The sequence below is a fragment of the Eutrema salsugineum genome, unplaced genomic scaffold, assembly GCF_000478725.1.
Source record: "Eutrema salsugineum unplaced genomic scaffold, Eutsalg1_0 scaffold_8, whole genome shotgun sequence".
In the NCBI taxonomy this organism is placed as follows: domain Eukaryota; kingdom Viridiplantae; phylum Streptophyta; class Magnoliopsida; order Brassicales; family Brassicaceae; genus Eutrema; species Eutrema salsugineum.
The window spans coordinates 3,280,680-3,303,869 of NW_006256414.1; the positions used below are offsets into that span (position 1 = coordinate 3,280,680).

Here is a 23,190-nt window from a genome sequence, read left to right on the forward strand (position 1 = left end):
TAATTGTTATTTTTTTATCGAGTAGCAACATTTTATATTGAACTCAATCCAAAGAGCAACATTTTAACATTGTTAGCATCACACAACAGATCACAAGTCCCATAATTCTCTACGATTGTTTATAACATAACCGGTCAAAGCATCAATCAAACTGAACCGGGAATACAAAGCGACACTTGACCACTAGTTAACTCCATTAGAGTAATGGAGAAGAAACAAAATCAGGGGAAACATAAAATGTTGGCTAGGTTTGGAGACTGAAATCTACTGTTACAGCTTCGTCTCCTAGATTGATCTGTTTGAGACTGATTCATCGTACTGTTGCTAATACAGGTACGTTTCGAAAGAGTCGTCTATCTTCTTTTGAAGGAGAGGACCTAAAACTGAGAAGTGGGTTTCATTATATCATAAGCTTAGATTATGCGATTGGTTTGTTCGACCAAATGGTTGTATCTCGTCACTTACCTGCCTTGATTGGTATCTCTAAACTAATGAGCGTCATCGCGAGAATGAAACAGCACGATGTTGTGATCTCTCCACCAGAAGATGGAAACGCTAGGGATTCCATGTAACAGTATCTACACCATGAATATTCTGATAAATTGTTTCTGCTTCTGTCGTGAGTTTCCCTTTGCTTTGTCTACACTTGCCAATATCATAAAGCTTGGTTTTCAGCCTGACATTGTCATGTTTAACACACTGTCTTGCGGATCACGTTTCGAAAATAGGTTTTCTAGAGTGGCATTGAACAAAGAATTTATGATGTTTCAAGCTGCATTGCAGGTTAGTGGATGTTAATCCCTTTTAAGGGAGTAAAGTTTTTTGGGTAGTATTCGGATATATACTGCAATTGATGATAGTTCTATATTCTTTTTTTTTTTTAATTTTCTTCTTCATTCATCTTCCCAAAAAGGGCATCATTTCAAATTACAATTGATGACTGTTCTATATTCTTGGTTTTAGTTGAGACTCATTATGTCTTAATGACATTGTCTGACTTCTTGACAGGATCTGTCTCAGCCTAAAGCTGAAGCAAAGTTTCCTGATGGTGTTTTGTCAGTCCCGCTTATGAGACATCAGGTATGTGTAAAATTCTCAAAATTTAAAAACATTCTATGCTAGAGTTGTTCTAGAATCAAGAATCATAAAACCCAAGTTGCAAGAGCGTCTTGGGGACTCCATAATAAACGTAGGTGGTGTTTGCATTGCACTTCAATACAGAACTCGATCGACGACCTCTAGAGTGGTTCCTCAAATATGTTCCTTATGATTCCTACCTAACTTTCTTTACAATTAAGAACCTTTTAGGTTATAATCCGATGGACGGATATGATCAGGAGCTGCAAGCTATCCTTAAAGATGTTATGCTTCGCCGAACTAAAGGTCAGTCTACTACTGATATTGAAGCTTAAAATTTGCTTTGAATGATCATCAGGTTTTTGACTTGGTTAACACGTTAGGTTCATTTCTTGACGGGAAAACCATAATCTCTTTACCTCCGAAGTACATTGAGACTGCTAGTCTAGGACTAAACATGGTGGAACACGACAACTGAGGATCAGGCAATCGATAGAGCACATCGATCAGGACAGACACGACCGGTAATAGTGGTTCTTTTTGCAGTAAAAGATACAGTTGAAGATCGCATAATGGACCTTCAGGTATCTCTGAGTTTATTTTTTGTTTATTTTGGTCCAACTAAGTAGTATTTAAATCACTTGATCATGAGATTTTTTATTGCTCCAGTAGGACTGTTCTAAAAAAATCGATTAATTAGAAATCCATATTCAAGCCACTTTTCGGAGTAGCCGTGGTTTGCGAAAAAAAATCTATTATCAGGAGTTTGTTTTGAGTTTTTTTTTTAAAAAAAAATGAATTTGTTTAGGATTAATTTAGTACAAACTTTTAACTCAAATCCCCCAACCCAATCCTAAAAAATAAATTCGTATTGTTTATTTATTTTGAATTGGAATGTTCACTGTTAAGTCTCCTTCAATTTGAATGTTCGTCATACAAAATGTTCCATCAATCGGCTTCGAGTCTCTCACTTGGTTTCACGGAATTTTCCAGACACAGCGACACATCACATGGGTAATATAATAAAAAGAACATTTGAATAAATATCTCAAATAGAGAATCCGAGTTATGTCACATCTATGGCTAGAAAATGCAAACACAAAACCGAATAATCGAATCGATGGATGAGAACTAAACCTTCATAGAACATTTTAGATATTCTATATGCTCATATCTTCGTTTCCAAGTGTAATATCACAAAAGGTCGAATTGATACTTTCCCTTTCTTTGACTGAAAAGTAAAAATTTATCTAAAGCTAATAATCCGTCCCTCGTCTCAATTTTACACATTTATTTCCCTGTCTATCAATCTATATCTATCTACATTTGTTTATATTCTATATCGAATTGATTTGGGGCAAATTGATTTGTCTATCATATGATCAAATCAATAAAATAATCAAGTCATCGTCTTGTATAAAGTGTTAGAAATTTATTTTATTTTATTTTTGTTGGACGTATCTCTTTACCACTAAAGGTTGCATTGCTTAGGTCAAGACAGTACTAGAGAATTATAAACAATATGTTTTCAACATATGTGCATATACAATGTTAATAAATGACATGTAAGATATGCTTCCTTATTAAAATAAATGTTTGATCGATCATAAGTTAACTACAATTTCCAAGATTTATAGGCCGATAAGACTGTTACAAATGCACATATTTTTACGGTTCTAATTAACTTCTAATTGGTACATAATATAGTTCTTATATAGACATATACAAGTGGCATTATAGTCCCCATCATTTGTCACAAATTTTATTTTTAAATCTTCAATTTTGGGTTAGACTAATAAAAGCCAATAAATTATTATAGCACTATAGCCAATTTTTTTCAGCAAATAGCACTATAGCCATTTAAAGATTATATTTAAAACAGAAAAAAAGAACTAGGAGAAAAAGGATGAAAAACTATTCACGCCTGTGTTCTCAAATGTTAAGAGAATTATATTCATGCATTCCAAATATAGACCATAAATAACCTATAAATTACAATCTAGTGGCTATTCACTAACTTATGGGTTCTACCGTCTACGGAAAGGATTATTGGACTTAAAATTTGAAATATCACATGCGTGAAACCAATTTTCTATTACACAAAAGATAAGCTTTCCACTATGTAAATTAATTAATTATATTGACTAATAGGAATCCAAAATACCAAATGTCTCACGGAAGATTTAATATAATGCGAATAAGATTCCCCTTCAGTACTCAAAATAGTAAGTTGAATTCCATGTCATAACCATTCAACAAAGCACACAAAAATATATTCAACAAAGCACTATTTTTGTTTTTGTTTATTTTTTTTTTGTTAAAGCTATTTTATTATTTGTTTGTCGTCTCTTTAGCATTCAACAAACAGTTTACTTTATGTTCGTAGTTTGCTAGCTAGCGAAACCATCTGAGTTTGTTGAAACCATTTAAGTTTTGGGAAGAACATAAATCATATATGAATTGAATGACACTAACCACTACAAGAAAAAGGTGGTTAGCGTCATTTATTTTTAACCTCATCATTTTCTTGTAGTATACAATTTCGAATATGTACCTCTTTTTCTTTCGCAAAGATCAATTGTTCAAAGATATTTCAACGTGCCATGTTGTAAGAATATCCCACATATAACCTATGACTCTTTTCTCGTTATGACGTTAGAGCTTACTAGCTAGTTGTGAGAATTTTGTTCTTTGCATTCTTTTTCTTTTTTCTATTATTCTTATTAAATTGTTTTCTCTTGCTAATCCAAGCTTAATGGTATACAAATGATGATCTTTTTTTTTTTGTCCCAGACAAAATTTTATGATTTACGGTATATGTTTGAAAATGATGATTTACGGTAATGCATGCCTACTTTTTCACCGTGTATAATTTATCAAAACCATTTATGTTGCGTCTCATATTTTACAAATCCTACAAACAACAATTTGTTGATATTTACAAACAAAAATCGTTGGTATGGTAACTTGGGCATGTTCGTCCAAACGAATCGTATGTAATATGTACGCACATTCCATAAAATGATATATTATATATATATATATATATATTATGCAGTAATGCTTTTGTGGGGCTAATTAACTTTCCTATTTTCATAGGTTTAATATGATCATATAATCTTTGCTTTACTGGTGAAAAAAAAAGTTGCATTACTTTTAGCCATTTCGTGATTAAAATCCAAAGAAAGTGCTTCATCCGCTCCATAATAGTCCTAGAATACAGTTTTTCGTGAAAGAATTTCAAATATATTTAAACAGATTCATACAAAAAATATCTAGATTAATTTAACCTTATATTTAATTATTTTTATATAATGTGATAATGGATCATAGTAAATTTATAAACATATAGTTTTATCATTCATAATATAAGTAAGACTAAATTATCCAATTACTAGTTTTAAAAGTATATCCAAATTTTTTATTACCATGTCAAACTTATTTCTAAATTAATTTTTGTAGAACTTTTAAGATGATTTTCTAACATAAACCTAAATTATTAATCGATAATTTTTGAGAAAATATAATGATATTATTTATAATCTTTGGATTTCAATAAGTCGACATGAATTCCAAATTATATTAGGTTATAGTTTTCAATATGCTCACTAGAAAATCACCTGGATACTACAATGCCATGAATATCTATAATTAATTAATAGCCATACAAAAATAAGGTTTTAAGATAAGTTTTAAAATTCATATTCCCTCTAATTCACAATAAGTATCATTTTGACATTTTTCACACAAGTTAATAAAATATATTATTTTTTTGTTAAACCCTTAAAATGTAAGATGCCTTTTGGAATTATTCATTAGAATTGATGTTCAATAATCTTTTCTGTGCCAAAATTTGTATTGAAATTTTCAAGCGACCCTTAGTATAGACTAATAAAACTCCTTAAAATACTTATTGTAATAAGAAAGTAGCATTACATAACGGTAGTTCTTGATGCAGTTAATAGGCTGGTACATTTATGCAATGCTGGTTTAGGTCCCAATCACCTAATTACTAATTACCAGCTGCTTCCAATTAATTATGTGAGGACTTTATATTGTGTCAACTACTATGGCTTACCTTGGTTCCATTGGGCTTTAAGTTAAGTTAGGTTTGTTTTCTTTTAAAAAAATATAGGTTAGGTTTGTTTTGTAAGTTACTATTAATTACGCTTATTTGTTGTTCCAATTTAGAGGAAAACAGTTTGCAGAAATACAACAGGTAAATTTAAGAAAATTATACAATATTTGGTCGAAAAATCCTGAAATATTTCGGATGAATTTATCCGTCAAAGTGATCAAGCTAAAGACATTAAGAGTTGCATCCAGGCGTCTTAAACAAAAAAAAAACTCTAAATCCATTAATTGCCACATAGGATACTATTCTGTGTTTTCATTTTTACTTTTAAAAAAAATAAATAATAAATAGTTAGTAATAGAATACTATTCTTACATATCCACCAAAAATATTTATTTCATGTTTTTGAAGGAAAAGAAAGAAAACAAAAATTTCCCTTGTTGCAACAATCGAGTCACGATCTTTCCTTATAAATAGATAGACATCAAAGCCTTCCATCTCATCCCATTAAGACTTCTTACTATCTTCTTTTGAAAATCTTTATCAATGATTCATCAAACTATGAACATTTTCAATATGTCCATTGCTTTGTGTCTTTGCACTCTTTTCGCGTTTGTTTTGTCTGATAGCCCCGAAGCAATGAGAGATCTCGTGACAAACTTTCCTGGCCAACCAAAAGTGAGCTTCAGACATTACGCCGGTTATGTCACGGTCAGTGAAATCAATGGGAGGGCTTTGTTTTATTGGTTCTTCGAGGCTATGAATCAACCGAACGTGAAGCCTTTACTGCTTTGGCTTAATGGAGGTTATCAAACTCACAGTTTGACTTATAAGAAAATTAAACTAATTTCACATAATTTTAATTATTAATATTGTGTGCTTATGAAGACACATTTTGTTTTTTATTTATTTATTGTTCATAACTATATAATACATATAGGTCCTGGCTGTTCTTCTGTGGGATACGGCACAACACAAGAGATTGGTCCATTTCTTGTGGATAACGAAGGACACACTATTAAATTTAATCCCTACGCATGGAACAAAGGTATATAAAGAGAGAGAGCTAAATTGGTTAAACTTAAATCAACCATATGTATTATACACGAGACTAAATTGGTTAAATTTGGTGGTATTGCAGAGGCCAACTTACTATTTCTTGAATCTCCTGTTGGTGTTGGGTTTTCGTATTCAAACACAAGTAGTGATTATGGAAAACTTGGCGATGACTTTACAGGTCATAATATATTTAAATGAATTAATATATATATATATGTATTTACAAATTATATAATCTTTTATAGTCTTGTTGTTGTTGGACGTCGATTGATTGTTTTTATTCACAATCAACAGCGAGAGACTCATACGCTTTTCTCCAAAAGTGGTTCGAGAGATTCCCAGCTTACAAAGGAAACGAATTCTTTATTGCAGGAGAGAGCTATGCAGGTTTTAATTTTAATATAGAATGAGCAGCATATTATACGTCAACTAGGGTTCTGATTTGTGTTGATTTTTTTTCTTCTTCTAAATATATGTACATCGAAATATAAACACTCATTAATGTACAGGAAAATACGTACCAGAGCTTGCAGAGGTTATTTATGACAAAAATAAGGAAGACAAGAACAACTTGTCACTTCACATTAATCTGAAAGGCATTTTGGTAATTACCACGTTTGATTCTCATAACACTAAACAAATTACCATTGTACATTTTCCGTTTCCGATCTATATATATTAATAGATATTATTTAGACCTGATGTTTGAACCTTATCTGAATCTCATATATGATATATCACTACACATAAACCATCGTACATAGTCGGTACATTGCTCAAATTGTTTGTAGTAAACATGTTTTTTTTTCTTTTTGCTAACTATTGTAGTAAACATGTTTGATTCTCGTAAACACTAAACCAACATAAATTAAGTACGTGCGTTTGTCCCATTTTCCATTTGAGACATGATACACTTGCCTGTTATTTATTTATGGACGCAGCTTGGAAATCCATTGACATCATTCGCAGAAGATTGGACAGGATGGGTGGATTATGCATGGAGCCACGCAGTGATATCGGACGAGACTTATAGAACCATTAAAAGAAGTTGCAATTTCAGCAGTAACACTACTTGGGAGGTTACAGAATGCAATGACGGCGTAAACGAAGTACTTAAACAATACAAAGAGATCGATCAATTCAGTCTCTATACTCCTATGTGCATTCACCATTCATCAAAACTTGATTCATACCCAAGTTCCAAGACGGTAATTAAAACTACTTATAATAACACATTGATTGTGTATTTTACGACCAGAGAACTTAACTGAAACACTTTAACAGATACCGAGGCTTTTCGATGGATTTGACCCGTGTTTGGATGATTACGCAAGAGTATTCTACAACAGAGCTGATGTACAAAAGTCTCTTCACGCAACTGATGGTGTTCATCTCAAGAACTGGACCATTTGCAAGTATTATTTCCTCTTTTGTTTTTCATTTTAATTTTTTTCGGATAATATATGGTAAATTTTATCTAAATTCATCTGTTTTTTATTTATTTTCCGAGGAATAGCCATGATATTTTTAGTCACTGGAACTGGACTGATTCAAAGCCATCGGTTTTGCCAATATACAAGAAACTCATAGCCGGAAGATTTAGAGTTTGGGTTTACAGGTAAACATATCTGTACATTTTCGGCAAACAATAACTTTCCAAAACAGTTATATAATTTGTATCCATTTGATACTTCAAATTCAATAAGAACATTACATATAAGTAATATGGGACTAAAACATACATTTAAACTTGGTTGCTTCCCACCCAAGCAAACTGTTTTATCCATCTATTTTCCTTCTTGGTTCCAAGGAAAGCTAGTTTTTCTTAAATTTTGATGCATATAACGATCATTAAATAATTTAACTCTACTTATATCATCTCGTGGGTGCATGGTGGTGATTCAGTGGCGATACTGACGGAAGAGTCCCGGTACTCTCAACAAGGTATTGGATAAATAAACTGGAACTACCAATCAAGACAACTTGGAGGCCATGGTACAACGAGAAACAGGTCACAATCAATCATCACGTACATATCAAAATACTACTAAGTAATCGATGTTATTTACATGAATTGTTGTTATTCAATATATTTTTGTTTGGTTATGATAATAATTAGGTAAGTGGATGGTTTCAAGAATATGAAGGTCTAACATTCGCAACGTTCAAAGGAGCAGGACATGATGTGCCTTCCTTCAAACCTAGCGAATCCCTCGCCTTTTTCTCTTGCTTCCTCAACGGACTTCCTCCTCCTTCATCACGACAGAGCTCCACGCTATTTTAAAATACCGACCAATTTAAAATAGAGAAAATATATAAATGAACTCAGATAATGATTGCATTGTATGCATGGATATATATACTATTTAGGTTTATGTGTTACCTTTTCGTTCATGGTAGGCTAAATTATAAATTTGGTGTCGAAACTATCATGTTACAATTTCGCTATCATTTACTCTGTTTTATTTCCTGCTATACACATCAAAAATAGCTTTTTCAGGTTTGAAAAATGAATGAGAGCTTTATTTTTTTATTTTGTAAATCACATATATAATAGTGATAGATCTGAGATCTCTAAGTTTGACAAAAAGTCCTTACTAGTAAACAAAACAATCAAACCTGATTAACCACTTGTTCTTAGTTAGCAAATGACTCAAAACTGAAGTGGAGCCCAAATAAGTTTGGGCTTGGAAAAAAACTCGGCCCAAGCAAATGTATACCGGTAATTTAAACCGGAGACAATGATAGAGAGGAGAAAACGCCGTAAAACCCTAAATATATATAAATCAAATACTTTCCTTATTTCCTCACATCTTCTTCATCGCCGTCTTCGAAAAGTCTTCCGTCAACAGCTGCAGTAAGCTTCTCAATTCATCTTTTCTTGTTCTACGTATCTTCTTCACTTTGTATCTATTAGAAAATTTTCTTACTCACTCTTCTGTTTTCTCAGAAAATGAAGGTTGTCGCCGCCTTTTTACTCGCCGTTTTGAGCGGAAAAGCTTCCCCAACCAGTGCCGATATCAAGGATATCCTCGGATCAGGTTTGAATTTTGAAATCCTTTAGAAAAATTCACGTAGATTTGACTGCAATTGGTCTAAGATTCGATGTTGAGATATGCGTTAATGTGTAAATACATGAGAACTAACTTAACCAGAAATGAATCGTTGGGAATTGTTTGTTTGCTTAGGAAAGTTTTTTTTTCAACTTGTGTTTACTCAGTTCGTGATAGGCCTTGTTGGAAATGTGAAGTTGTTGTGTATAATCAAACTTCGAGTAATGAATATATGATGAACAATGTGGTCCAATACGCTGCATTTGTGGTATGATTTGGGACTGTGCTGTGGGATTTTTTTTTTTTTTCAAATGCTTCGCTATTGAAATCATTGGGAACTGTTTGTTTGCTTAGAAAGTTTTTGTTTTAGACAATTTACTTGCTGAAAATGTGAAGTTGTGTATAATCAAACTTGGAGTAATGAATATATGATGAAAACTGTGATCCAATAAGCTGCATTTGTGGTATGATTTGAGACACTGTTGTGGGATTTCACTAGTGAAATCGTTGGAAGTCTTTGTTTGCTTCGGAAGATTGTGTTCATAGGCCTTAGACATTTACATGCTGGAAATGTGAAGTTATGTATAATCAAACTTGGAGTAATGAATAGATGATGAGCAATGTGATCCAATAAGCTGCATTTGTGGTGTGAAAGTGGGACTGTGTTGTTGGAATCATGGAGTTTTGTGGTTATCTTTTGTTTTTGCAGTTGGTGCTGAAACAGAAGATGCTCAGATTGAGCTTTTGTTAAAAGAAGTGAAAGGGAAAGACTTGGCTGAGCTGATTGCTGCTGGAAGGGAGAAGTTAGCTTCAGTGCCATCTGGTGGTGGTGGTGTTGCGATGGCTTCTGCTCCATCCGCTGGTGGTGGAGGAGGCGGGGCTGCTCCTGCGGCTGAGGCCAAGAAAGAAGAGAAGAAAGAAGAGAAGGAAGAATCCGATGATGTAAGTTCTTTTTTCTGTTTTCTTAACCCATCAAACATTTGCTTGAAATGAAATGAATGCTAACACTTTTGTTGTTTTGAATTTTGCAGGACATGGGTTTCAGTCTGTTCGAGTAAGGCAGTGAAACTTGGCTTTACTGCAAAATTGTAACGTTTTGAAATCTATATGTTGTTGTTTAGTTTGTATCCAATCATCATTTTTTGATGTTAAGGAAATTCTCAAAGGGATTTTTATTTCAAAAACATCATCATCATTTTGGATTCCAATTTCTTAGTTTTGTTGCCTTACACAATCGCTTTTAACATCAGCATTATTACAAATAAACGATCCTCATTCCTCACTAAATAAACAATATTAAGGCTCTGATTGGTAACCTGCGGAATGATGGAATTGCCTTTTTAAACACAATTCTGCAGGTTTTTTGCCAATCAACAAAAATCTGCGTAATGAAAAAATACATACAAAAACGCAGACTGCGTTTTTGCTTAACAAAAATATAAAAAAAAAATCATTCCGCAGAAAAGCGACTTATAAGTCGGTTAATCTATTCCGCAAGATTTTTTCCGCAATTTCGCCATTCCGCAAAGCGCTGAAAGTTATTTTGGTATTACGTCCAAACTCACTTTGGTTTTGCTTCTCAAATTTTCATGTTTTGCATCAAAACTTGTCTTTTCAAACGCAAAAGTTTTAAAATAACCAATAAATTAGTATTTTGGTGCACTTGCATCTTATTAAAATGGTACACCTGAACGCAAAAATGGACATTGCTTTATACACTTGCCAACTAGACGGTCTGATTCGGGTCATCATACCATGTATAGTCGAATCACATCGCTATTCAAATCTAAAAAATAGAACCGAGAAGAGAAAATGAAGTCTGAGTGCATGACGATAAAGTTCTTCGACATTTTTGTTTGTTTTAGAATACCATTAAGGAAAATATAAATTAGGATATTATTTAACACATATATATCTATATATATATACGTTAGTAGTATATTCTTTTCTTTTTCAATCTTTGACTAACAGTGTAACAAGATGGCATTATATTAATTGCCACAGAGGACTATTTTCCACATTGGAAACAACAAGCAAAATCGAATCACAGTCTTTTGGTACATAAATAGAGAAAATCCAAGCCTCAATTGTCAACAACCTCATTACTTCTTCTTCTTATCTCTTTTCAAAATCTCATTCCCTAATGAGTCATCAAACTATTTACAATGTGTCCATTGCTTTATGTTTTTGCATTCTTTTCACCATTGTTTCGTCTGATAGCTCAGAAGCAATGCGAGATCTCGTTACGGATTTGCCTGGCCAGTCTGGTACTATGAGCATTAGACATTACGCCGGTTATGTCCCGGTTAATAAAACAAATGGGAGGGCTATGTTTTATTGGTTCTTCGAGGCTATGAGTCTCCCAAACCAGAAGCCTTTAGTACTATGGCTTAATGGAGGTAATCAAACTCAGTGAGTTAATCATAAGGAAACATACTTATGTTAATCATACACATAAGACCTGAATGTTTTTTTTTTTTTTTTGTTAAAGGACCTGGATGTTCTTCCGTGGGATATGGCGCAACACAAGAGATTGGTCCATTTCTCGTGGATAACAAAGGAAACAGTATTAAGTTTAACCCCTACGCATGGAATAAAGGTATACCAGATTTATTTTGTTCTACATATGTATATAAGTTCATTATCATATCGTTATACCGTATGGTGTATCTTTACATTAATATATATATATATATATATATGTTTCAAAGTAGTCTTTTTCATCCTAAATGGCAATGAATGAAATTATTTATTTTCTTTTTCAATGAGATGTTCTTAGTCTATAGTAGTAAATAATTAAAGGTACGTAAATAGATATGTTTAATTTGTATGATGCAGAGGCCAACATGCTGTTTCTAGAATCTCCCGTTGGTGTTGGATTTTCGTATTCAAACACAAGTAGTGATTATAAAGAACTCGGCGATGACTTTACAGGTATTTAGTCATTCTCACGTTTAATGCGTTAAATATGATTTGGTTGTTTTGTTTAGTAAATGTTTTTAATGATAATAAGTAATGACAGGTATTCAGTCGTTCTCACGTTAAATGCATTAAGAGATTTGATTTGCTTGATTTGTTTGGTAAATGTTTTTTTTTTTTGGTTAACGATTTGTTTTGAAAATCTCTTAAAATTAGAAAATGTATCAAAGTGAGAAATTTTGCCCATCCCTATTTTAGACGTCAAAATCATTATAATGGCATGTATTTAACAAACGTGATGACTATGTTCAACACCATCAACAGCGAGAGACACATACGCCTTTATCCAAAAGTGGTTACAGAGATTCCCAGCTTACAGAGAAAACCATTTCTATATAGCAGGAGAGAGCTATGCAGGTTTGGACTTAGCACTAAAAAATCATTGTATCATCATCTATCGTTTTGATCTATGTTTTGATTTATCAACAAACGATGCAGGAAAGTACATACCAGAGCTTGCAGAGATCATTTTTGACAAGAACAATGATAACTCTTCACTTCACATCAAACTTAAGGGCATTTTGGTATGTTTGGTTTTAGTACTACGTACATACAAAACATCGTTACTTGTTATATATGATTGATATTTGAGGACACTTCAATACGCTTAGTGGTAATAATACTAAAAAAAATTACATCATGCATTATTCATTTTTCATTTTGGAGCTTTGCGTATTTTTGGTACTTCTGAATCCTGGTTCATCTCGATAGAATCTCACTTTCGGATTAGTTTCAGATTAGATCGATTCCCAGACCAATTTTTGATTAGAATGATTTGGATTATGGTTAGGCTGGTGTGTGTTATAGGTGTGATATTATGTTGATTTTTTTTTTAAATGAAAAAGAGTTGGTAAAATATATTAGTAATAAGTATATTGGTCTATGTTCTTTATTTTTATTTTTTTGGCATCATTTTCGATTCCGGACCAATTTTTAATTAGAATGATTTTCTGTTATGGTTGGGCTGGTGTGTGTTGGAGCTGTGATATTATGTTAAGTTTCATAAATTTTTAACTCAAAACCAAATATATTGGTAATAAGTATATTTAAAATGAGGGGTTTTAACAATATTCAATACCTGAGAGTTGAATTTTTAAGTGCTTTAGTAATTTTGATCTTATAATGCTAAATAAATTTATATATTTGATCTATAATTCTCTAAACTTGACGTTATCATATTTTCTTCTTTTGGTGGTCAGCTTGGAAACCCTGAAATATCAGAAGCCGAAGATTGGGAAGGATGGGTGGATTACGCATGGAGCCATGCGGTGATATCAGACGAGACGTATGGAGTCATAAAAAGAAGTTGCAATTTTAGTAGTAACACTATTTGGGATGTTAAAGAGTGCAAAGACGGCGTAGACGAAGTACTCAAACAATATCACAAAATTGACCAATACAGTCTCTATACTCCTACCTGTATTGGAAATTCAACGCTTGCTTCCTCCGTTGATTCGACACGATTCAAGACTAGTTTGGCCAATTCCAAAATGGTAACTCATTAAAGACTCATTTACTTTTGTGTAGATATATGTCACATTTTGGCGACTAAAACTTACCTAAAACTCTCAATAGATGCCGAGGATAATGGGTGGATATGACCCGTGTTTGGATGATTACACTAGAGTATTCTACAACAGAGCAGATGTCCAGAAAGCTCTTCACGCAAGTGATGGTATTCATCTCAAGAATTGGAACATTTGCAAGTAAGATTACTCTTGTTTATTATTTTTTTATTTGACTTTTTTGCCTCTATCTATATATATATAACTTATCAACATAATCTCTCTTTTTTTTCTTCTGCCAAACAGTGATGATATTTTTCATAATTGGGCTGATTCAAAACCCTCAGTTTTGCCAATATATAAGAAATTAATCGCTGGAGGATTTAGAATATGGGTTTACAGGTAAATGTCGACCTTCTAATTGGTTTCCGATTTTTAATTTGATAGTAAACCAATAAATACATGACTCTCAAACCCTCTTGCCCTCTTCAAACTTCTTACTTCTCAAGACATTCATATCGAGATCAACACCATTGTTAAGGCCTCTTGGTAATGTTGGGGCTGAATTGATTGCAAAAGAATCTCTTCAAGAAAGCTCAAAAGAATTATCTCTTCCAGCTTTCTTGAACTCTTTGATTTAATTTCAATGAAATTAAGCTTTCGACAAAAAAAAACCAATAAATAAATAATGATGATTGTGACTCATTACTCAAAGTCTCAAACATATATTTTACACTTTGACTTTTATCTTAGATTTTTGATTATCATTTTTTAAGGCATTTTCTGATACATATATAGGACGATCATTTGCTTATGTTTGTTTTCTTCTCCTTGGTGCTGGCTCAGCGGCGACACAGACGGACGAGCTCCCGTACTCGGGACAAGGTATTGCATAAATAAATTGGAATTACCCATCAAGACCTCTTGGAGGCCATGGTACCACGAGAAACAGGTTAAAAGTGATAGCGTTTCAAAAGTTACTAATTAAGAATTATAAATAATAAGAGTTGTTTTTGAAGCGTGACGATTATATTGTTTTTCTTTGTGATTGTTAGGTTAGTGGATGGCTTCAAGAATATGAAGGTTTAACGTTCGCAACGTTCAAAGGAGCAGGGCATGATGTGCCTTCGTTCAAACCCAGCGAATCCCTTGCGTTTTTCTCCGCCTTTCTCAACGGAGTTCCTCCTCCTTTGTCGCTATAGAGAAAAAAAAAAATTATATTGAAGATTATGATAAGCTAATAAATAAATATATAGTTTAATTAAAAGAATATTGACACACTTTTATGTGTTTACTTTTTTGGTACAACAATGGTTTGTAGTATTATAGCTAGCAAAATTCAATTTGAAAAGAATATATTTTCTAAATCTTTCACACTCACACACCTACAATTTTTACCAATTCACACAAAAAGAAAACACTATTTTTACATGCAAGACATGTAAACATTATTCAACAATCTATACACAACATAGCAATTTATTAAGACAATGTATTAATCAGTAGAAGCAGGGTGAGAATTTGGTTGGCATCATTGATACCAGGTTCCTCTGCGAGGAAAAAATCTTGAGAGGCTGCGAGGCAATAACGCGTTTATGAGCATGAAAACTTCTTCTCAAGCACATGGATGTTTTCACCACCTTGTATTCTTCTTTCCTCTTAAATTCAAGAATATTTGGGGAACGGTTCAGAAGTAGGGGAAGCATCAGAAACTCATAGCCATGTCCCATCAGTGGCATAGGCTCGATCTCTGAGAGTTTGTTTACATTCACGGGATCGTAGAGAGCCTTCTTAATGTCTTGAAGCATCTCTGTATTTGAATCATAACGGTTCTTCTTGTTGAAAAACATCTCGAAGACTTGGCAACAAGACATGTGAATTTCTCTGCACGGTTTGGGTAAATCACTTAGTCCATCCACTAGTACATGTTTCAGAAACTCTTTCCTATTTGAATCGATTATCTTTTCAATATGAGCGATCGAGTCCTCAATCTGGAGACCTGAAGTATTCCTCATGTGGAGTAGGACGGAGTTGATCTTTCCCTGTTCTTGTTCCCTCTGTGAATTTACGTTGCATGACATGTATGATTGGTAAAACCATACAAAAACATAATAATTAATGCTCTAAACAGATAAATATAAAAGACAAAAAAATCCTAAATTCGAATCACCTGATAACTTTGTAGATCATTTAGGAGTCGAGGTATTGTCATGAGCAATGTGGTTAACGTATCATATTTTCGACGGTTGAGTTTATGTAGAGGGAAAAGAGGTTCAAATAGACATGAGATGGAAAGAGCAATAGTGTGTGCTGCGATTGAAATCATCCCATTTCGAAGATATTCTTCCATTGAAGGCATATGTCCCTTCTTACTCCATTCGGCTTCACGTAGCCATGACTCAAAAGTTTCACCCCACTACATAATTATTTGAAGAAAATATTTTTAGAATTTATTTTAATTTTTTTTTCTTCTGTACATTGACTTTTTAATTTTAAATCATAAAGAAAAAGTTTTATTAAATACGATAGGCTGTGTGTTCTTGTTTTGAATGAGTCAAAAATAATAAATCGATGAAAGAAAAATATAAGTTGACGGTATAAATAAAAACGGAAACAAAATTCTTAATGTTGTTCATAAGTCAAAAAAAATATCAATATTAAGAAGTTGATAAAGAAAAAAAAATAATGATAAAGCAGGGAATAAGTGGTCCTTATAATTGTATCAAATATGCCATTTTTCAAAAAATCATTTATCAAGGACATACGATGTTGCGAAGCTGCTCTGTTATGTCGGTTCCGTGTTGCTTAAGGCAAGTCTCTTTAGTCTCTCTTACAATATCATCAAGTGCTCTAAATATGATATCGCCGTAACCTTTGAGTTCTTCTCCTTCCCACCTATCATCATATTTATGAAAAAAAATCCAATCAAGAATCAACAGACTAATAAGATTATAATACGAAATTATATCCATAATTAAATTACTAGGATTGTCTCTAATTATACCGAGATTTTAACAAAAGTACCTTGTAACGGCTTTATTAAGAGCTTTTAACTCATCCAAAGAACCTTCTTCATCAAAGAAATCGTCGGCAACTGTGATGAGGATGCCAATCTTCGCTGTAAGCTTTCCAACTTTAATGGCTGATTCAAAGGGCAATGAAGTCACAGTTGCAAAGTAACAATATGTTGTCTTCTCTCTACCAAAACCAATATCATTAAGCCCCCATTTCTTCACCCATCTGTTTCAATTCACTTCATGGATTAGAGTTTGTGTACCAAAAACGCAAATTTTCTATAACAAAATGCTTTTCTTCTCACAATTACCATGTAGTGAAAGTAAATCAAGTCTACTTACGTTGTCAATTCCTCCAGCTCACGTCTATATATGGCTTGTCGAAACTCGAAGTTTCTTGCAGCAAGATGAGTCAATTTGTCGCTATATGGGCTGTGTAGTCTAATTCCAAAAGTCACAAAAATAAAAACCCTTGGATTAGCTTGTTTTTAAGGGATCTAAAACTAGATATAGATCAATTTCATGTGTATTATATATACCTTAGAAAGGAGGCTTTTCCGATTGAGAGAAAAGTTGAGTTCTTGTCCTCAATCCACATCCTATGATCAAGGTGTTTAAGTCGAGCTATCCATGGAGTACTTAATTCATGCTTAACCTATAAAACAATCATTATTTATTTTAATCATTAAGCCATGCATTTGTAATCACTTAAAACACTTCAACTTGTTGAAAAATCATTATACCATTTTTTTATTAATAAATCGACTTTGCTCGAGTAAATGCCGAGTATATTCTCTTGCTTCTTCAAGCTCATGCTCTCCTGGAAACATGAGATCTGTGGCTCTGTAAACACTAAGGATGACGAAGAAGAAAGAGTCTATATTTCTTTCGAAATGATTTCGAGTTTCTTGATCATTCAAGAACCAGCAAAAGCTTCCTGAAAAGTATTTATACAACGACTTTCAAACTCGGCAAAGAATAGAATAAAGAAGTCATGTAATCGAAATAAGAGTTAGTTCTTACTCGGCGAAACGGTGTGACCTCGCATTCTTAACATCCTAAATGCAAGAGAGTCTTTGTGCAATTTATCTGCTAGGCAACTGATGGGCATTCTCTCGACATATTCTTCCCCGTAACTCCTTAATTTTACAATGGAAACAAAAAAAAAATTCTTACGTTTTATCTATCGAAATAGATGTAAAATGGTTATTAGAAACTTATCTTCACCTGTAAACTTGTTGAACAACATGTTCAATCTCTCTACCAAAGAATTCTCCTAAACCGATATTCTCGATTACATTAACCATGGAGAGTTTTATGAGTTCTTCATTGAGAGGGTACTTTTGTGGCACTGAACGAGAAATCATATATAAATTGTTAAGAAATATTAAAATGCGATTTAATACTAACTATACTGAAATTATCTTTAGCTTTAAAGCTTAAATTTGACCTCCATTTGGGCATCTTTGAACGACATTTTGAAGATAAGCAAGACACTTTGGGTTGCGGGTGAGCATAAATGCTGATGCAGTTGCCGAAGGCGACTGAAATAAAGAGCCATCGATATTGCCGAGGCTCTTAATTATGATGTCTTCAAGGTTTTCGACATATAATGTCGATGGCAATATCTCTAGATATGCCAGTAGAGGGCTATGGTTGCAATCATCCACCAAGTTTTCTCTGGAAAACACACACACAAAAATGTTGATAATGATTTTTGATATATGTTAATGAGGAGAATATTTTGCTGAAGATTTCTTCTCATGTAACGTTACCTTTTGAGAATATCTTGGCGTTCATAAAACACATCTTTGATCATTTCAATACAGCGACTGGAGAAAACAAAGTGTAGGCCAAGTTGTTGAGCAAGCTCGATGATTCCTGTGAATTTGATAACGAACCAACGAGGATAGGATCCATCTTCGTTGCTGTATTTCCTGATTATCATCTCCGTTCTTCTTTCGATATATCTCTTCCCTAGTTACATTTTTATATTTATTTTTAGTTTTCATTTACAAGATACAATGACAGTGAACTGACCAAGAGCCTGTTTGTTGAATATGTAAATATTCTTGTTATTTTTAGTTTTCATTTACAAAATATTTTTTTGACCAAAAAAAAAAAAAAATCTTTTTGATAAAAAAGAAAAAATGTTTGTTATCTAAATATATAAGCTGTAAGCACGTGAATAACGCAGGCCATGCATGTGAATCATGTGATCCCTATGTAGTGAGTTACGTATTTACTTGTACAGTTATACGGATAGGTTTCTCAAAGAGCAACAATAATGCAAAATCAAAGTCAACGCACCTGCGTGGAGATGAAGACACCCAATGTTCCATTTGTGAAGTGCAACAACACAAGCAAGAGTAGAAGCCAAAGTGTACAAGTCTTCTTCGTCTTTGTCTCCGGCGTCAGCCACCGGAGTATAACCGCCGGAGTTTCCCCAAAAACCTTCTCCGGCATTTTGATTGCACATAATCCAATCTAGACACTCTCCAAACATCGGTCTAAGCTCACCATCGCCTACGTCGTTGTCTTCTTCAATCATGGATAACCAAGCAGCGTCGTAAGCAGAAGGAGAGACAAATGAGTAAGGATCAAGATTAATGTTTGACAGTTGAACCTCTCTCTTGATCTCATTCACCAAATCATGGAGATCATCAGAAGAAGAAGAACTGTAAGGGGACTTCATTCTCTCTCTCTCTCTCTCTCTCTCTCTCTCTCTCTCTCTCTCTCTCTCTCTCTCTCTCTCTTCTTTTCTCAAGATTGTGTGTGTCAATGTATTGGTCATCACTGACTTGGGTTTGCTTATATAGAGGAAGAGATTATGAATATTGAGTTAAAATATGACATTGTGAAAAAGGTGGTGTGAGATACATAGTTTGAATAACATCGTCTATTTCACACGTAAGGTCTACTCCCTCCTGGTCTCCCAATACTAACAAGATCCACCGAATGACGACTAAATAACTGCATTATAATCCTACGTCTCTCTCTCTAAAAGAAATGTCAACATTTATATTAAACAATGTCATGGATTATTCAACAATATCTTGTTCAATGTGATACGGCAGCCGCCGTCATCATGTTTCACTACGCAATTTCTAAAATTACAGTACATTTCTTCAGATATTGCCATGTTGGATGAGGCACACCAACAAATGTATTAGGAGTGAGTAGAATTAAGGACTCTCTGTTTGCCGATGAACAAAGTAGATGTATTGTAAAATCAACTACATTTATGAAAGAGTGACAGCACAAGTTTAACACAATAGAAAAAATGTGTTTAATTTATACTTATCATAAAAAACTGTATTTAGCCCAGTGATGGAGCCAAAAAATTTCTTTATTGAAGATAAATAAGAATATATATATAATATTATGAGTGAGGACATTGATATTATGCTTTCAAAAATACACCAATTTTTTAATTTTATTGGAGGAGGATGACCCTACCTCAATGTGGCTCCGCCACTGTTTTAGCCTGTGATGTTTCAGTGACTAAGGGTCAAAATCTGGCCATTATATTAAGTTTTAGCCACGGCTGCACACCAAAAACAGATTCGGTGGTCCTGAGAATCTGAGGACTGGAAGCAAACTAAAAAGAGTAAGATCCATTAAACAGTAGGATTTTTAAAAAATAATTTAAAAAATTGGAAAGGGAAACATAGACTGCATGTCTTCCAATCATGTTCAGAAACCTTTGCTACTAGACTACTTGAAGATCTTACAGAAATGGCGACCGATAAATCATGGAATCAAGGCCGAAAGTCCAAAGTTTTCTTGCTTGGTTCCGATGCTGGTCCAAAGTTTAAATCATGCTTCTTATCCAAATTTAAAAAGCATGCCTTTTTATATATTATTCACAGTTACATATAACTGTAATATATATAAACCTTACAAAACAATTCAGCTTCAACAAAATGTGTTCTTTTTACAATTATGATTACAAACTCAATTTAGTAATTCATTAAACTCATATAGTTGAGTTTTTCAACCATATTTAAAAAAATCTACAATTATTGTTGATAAAAGCCTTATGAATCCTATATATTAAATGAAAATGTAGTTTAATGGAAAACTCTCTTATTAAATCCTATATATTAAATGAGAATGTAGTTTAATGAAAAACTCTCTTACTAAATCCTATATATTTGTTTTAAGTTGTTTGGCTTAGAAAAACTCATTTGCCAATGTTAATGATGACGTTTATTTCACGCCAAATATGACATGGCAAGGCCGCTAGCTCTGCGTAATTTCATTGGATGCTGATGTGTAATTTCTGTCCAGATTTTTCTGATTTTAAAAAAACGAGAAAATCTTAAACGGATAAACACGCGAATCTTTATATCCGACCGGCCCAATTATCTGTATTTTAAAAAACATCATTTGGCCCAATACTTCATACAGACCTATTTATCAAATTTTTGAAATTATGGTTTTAAAAACTTTTCCACGTAAAAAATTAGAATGTTTTCCCAAAATAAAAGATTATATTAACTATTAGCAATATTTACCGGAGTTAATGTAACAGAATATATAGAAACCTTAATATTTCAAAAAAAAACAAGAATTTATCTTACATTTTAATACTACTAGGTGAATACCCCGCACATAATATGCGGGGTTTTTTCCAACTATTTCAAATATATATATATTTTTATTTTCCAAAAAAATATAATCATTATTTATTATGTGTTAATATATTATTATAAATCAATCAATTTCAATTTAATATCATTAAAAAATCAAAAGTTTATACAAAAAATAGCCATCAATATTTTTAATTAATTATGATAGAATTCTTGTTTAACATTTACACAAATATGATTTAAAAGTTAATTAATTTTTATTTTTATTTTTGAGTCGTTTAATACTAAAAATCAAAATTTATTAATTATTTTTCAAAAAAAATTGTAACTTTAAATTAAAAAGTATGACACATGTCAACCTCATATTTCAAAATTTATTATATAAAAACAAATATAATCATTATTTGTTATGTGTATTAGTATGTTATTATAAACAATTTTAGAAATTGTATATATATAAAAAATAATCTTAGAAATCAATTTAAAATATAATATCATAGATATAAAAGCAAATATAATCATTATTTGTAATGTGTGTTAATATGTTATTATAAACAATTTTAAAAATTTTATCCAAAAAAATAATTTTAGAAATCAATTTAAAATGTAATATCATTAAAAATTGAGAATTATATAAAAAGTACAATAAATATCAATCAATTAATGAAAAAACTCTTGATTTTCTTTGAGTGGTTTTGAAACTTGATATTAACATTAATTGATTTATTATTTTTTAAAGAAAATATAGCTTTAAATTCTAATAGTGATACATGTCACTTTCATATCAATTAAAAATGATGATGTGTTACTCATATGGAGAGAGTTGATCTTCTTTTATATATAAGATACGTCAATTTTGGCAATTAAATCAATTTGAATTTATTGATTCTCAAATATTTCCGCAACATACCTACTTCTACGCACATTCTGAATATCCATATTCTTCATTTCATTCTCCTTTTCAAAATAATTTCAATCTCGCCCAACATCAATTTTAAAATGTTCTCATTGACTCCCTATATATACCACATATCCTAAACACTAAAACTCTACCATTCTCATTCACAAAAATGGCTTTAGTCCGCAGAAGTTCGGCTGCTATAGTTTCATTTGCCAAATTAGATCAATCAAGTGAAATTCAGAAAGTTAGAGCTACTATATTTTTCCTTTGGAAAGTCAAGAACAGGCAGTCTGGCTTTGTTATAGAAATGGTTTTGGTTGACGAAGAGGTTTGTATGCGATCTTATGAATTTTGTTTATTCTTATTTAATCAATCTATAGATTATATAATAATGCTATTTATCTGTGATTCACAGGGCACTAGGATTCATGATACTGTTGATGAAGAATTGATCGCAAAACATAAAGGCATCCTTATAGAAGGAAAATGACTTTCTATTAATTGCTTCATCATTAAAGAATACTATAGTGATTTTAGGATTACTCCATTACCATACAAGATCGCTTTGTGCAGAACCACCCGTGCTAAGGAGATTAATGATTTCCCATCAGACTTGCTAGCAAAATATTTGTCTGATTTCAAGTCAATCAAGGAAGACAAACTCGACAAAAACATCATCATTGGTATTTTATCATCGAGATTTTGATAATTATATTCTAATGTACATATTTATCATTGTATACAAATATTTTGTCTTCAAGATGTCATTGGACAAATTGTCATGGTGGGGAGTATGGAAATTATAAAAACTAAAGGCAAAAATGGGATCAGCGAGAAATTGATGATAACACTCCGCGGTACCAAGTAAGTAGTTATGATATCATACCAAAATATACATAATAATATTTTAACAATGAAACGCTAATATGTTT

At 32.5% G+C, this 23,190-nt stretch overlaps 4 protein-coding genes across 5 annotated transcripts; 3 read left to right on the plus strand and 1 right to left on the minus strand.

Annotated features, from left to right (window-relative positions):
• The first annotated feature begins 5,683 nt into the window (after positions 1–5,683).
• LOC18009673 (serine carboxypeptidase-like 32) lies at positions 5,684–8,495 on the plus strand. Its single transcript, XM_006391989.2, has 10 exons — positions 5,684–5,957; positions 6,093–6,200; positions 6,294–6,389; positions 6,506–6,598; positions 6,721–6,815; positions 7,153–7,419; positions 7,496–7,626; positions 7,728–7,829; positions 8,117–8,222; positions 8,331–8,495. Exons 1-10 carry the CDS (start codon positions 5,699–5,701, stop codon positions 8,493–8,495), a joined length of 1,422 nt encoding a protein of 473 aa, XP_006392051.2. The 5' UTR covers positions 5,684–5,698.
• Positions 8,496–8,971: 476 nt separating this feature from the next.
• LOC18009688 (60S acidic ribosomal protein P2-1) lies at positions 8,972–10,479 on the plus strand. Its single transcript, XM_006391990.2, has 4 exons — positions 8,972–9,068; positions 9,162–9,252; positions 9,974–10,206; positions 10,296–10,479. The coding sequence occupies exons 2-4, from the start codon at positions 9,165–9,167 to the stop codon at positions 10,320–10,322; spliced, it is 348 nt and encodes a 115-aa protein (XP_006392052.1). The 5' UTR covers positions 8,972–9,068; positions 9,162–9,164; the 3' UTR covers positions 10,323–10,479.
• Positions 10,480–11,392: 913 nt separating this feature from the next.
• LOC18009710 (serine carboxypeptidase-like 32) lies at positions 11,393–14,980 on the plus strand. The gene is made up of 10 exons (XM_006391991.2): positions 11,393–11,663; positions 11,756–11,863; positions 12,103–12,198; positions 12,508–12,600; positions 12,682–12,767; positions 13,443–13,736; positions 13,819–13,949; positions 14,055–14,150; positions 14,595–14,700; positions 14,804–14,980. Exons 1-10 carry the CDS (start codon positions 11,408–11,410, stop codon positions 14,948–14,950), a joined length of 1,413 nt encoding a protein of 470 aa, XP_006392053.1. The 5' UTR covers positions 11,393–11,407; the 3' UTR covers positions 14,951–14,980.
• A 106-nt stretch (positions 14,981–15,086) lies between these two features.
• Positions 15,087–19,458, minus strand: LOC18009872 ((E,E)-geranyllinalool synthase). 2 transcript variants are annotated; one of them, XM_024149267.1, is made up of 12 exons: positions 19,073–19,458; positions 18,538–18,739; positions 18,213–18,442; positions 17,990–18,113; positions 17,786–17,898; positions 17,506–17,699; positions 17,302–17,417; positions 17,105–17,203; positions 16,773–16,988; positions 16,514–16,643; positions 15,919–16,164; positions 15,087–15,805 (listed from the first exon to the last, which is right to left on the minus strand). In XM_024149267.1, exons 1-12 carry the CDS (start codon positions 19,455–19,457, stop codon positions 15,248–15,250), a joined length of 2,613 nt encoding a protein of 870 aa, XP_024005035.1. In that variant the 5' UTR covers position 19,458; the 3' UTR covers positions 15,087–15,247. The 2 variants fall into 2 exon arrangements, with proteins under 2 accessions (XP_024005035.1, XP_006392054.1); XM_006391992.2 differs by having other exon boundaries at positions 17,786–17,901.
• Positions 19,459–23,190: the final 3,732 nt, after the last annotated feature.

What these genes read in the sequence shown, in the direction of transcription:
- LOC18009673 (XM_006391989.2), top strand. Translation starts at nt 5,699, where the DNA reads ATGATTCATCAAACTATGAACATTTTCAATATGTCCATTGCTTTGTGT. An exon ending in TCCCTACGCATGGAACAAAG is followed by an intron (nt 6,201 to 6,293) that starts GTATATAAAGAG and finishes GTGGTATTGCAG; the next exon opens with AGGCCAACTTACTATTTCTT. An exon ending in CATGGTACAACGAGAAACAG is followed by an intron (nt 8,223 to 8,330) that starts GTCACAATCAAT and finishes GATAATAATTAG; the next exon opens with GTAAGTGGATGGTTTCAAGA.
- LOC18009688 (XM_006391990.2), top strand. Translation starts at nt 9,165, where the DNA reads ATGAAGGTTGTCGCCGCCTTTTTACTCGCCGTTTTGAGCGGAAAAGCT. An exon ending in CAAGGATATCCTCGGATCAG is followed by an intron (nt 9,253 to 9,973) that starts GTTTGAATTTTG and finishes TTGTTTTTGCAG; the next exon opens with TTGGTGCTGAAACAGAAGAT. An exon ending in AGAAGGAAGAATCCGATGAT is followed by an intron (nt 10,207 to 10,295) that starts GTAAGTTCTTTT and finishes TGAATTTTGCAG; the next exon opens with GACATGGGTTTCAGTCTGTT.
- LOC18009710 (XM_006391991.2), top strand. Translation starts at nt 11,408, where the DNA reads ATGAGTCATCAAACTATTTACAATGTGTCCATTGCTTTATGTTTTTGC. An exon ending in GTTTGGCCAATTCCAAAATG is followed by an intron (nt 13,737 to 13,818) that starts GTAACTCATTAA and finishes AACTCTCAATAG; the next exon opens with ATGCCGAGGATAATGGGTGG. An exon ending in AAGAATTGGAACATTTGCAA is followed by an intron (nt 13,950 to 14,054) that starts GTAAGATTACTC and finishes TCTGCCAAACAG; the next exon opens with TGATGATATTTTTCATAATT.
- LOC18009872 (XM_006391992.2), bottom strand. Translation starts at nt 19,457, where the DNA reads ATGAAGTCCCCTTACAGTTCTTCTTCTTCTGATGATCTCCATGATTTG. An exon ending in GATTTATTAATAAAAAAATG is followed by an intron (nt 17,418 to 17,505) that starts GTATAATGATTT and finishes ATTGTTTTATAG; the next exon opens with GTTAAGCATGAATTAAGTAC. An exon ending in ATGATCTACAAAGTTATCAG is followed by an intron (nt 15,806 to 15,918) that starts GTGATTCGAATT and finishes GTAAATTCACAG; the next exon opens with AGGGAACAAGAACAGGGAAA.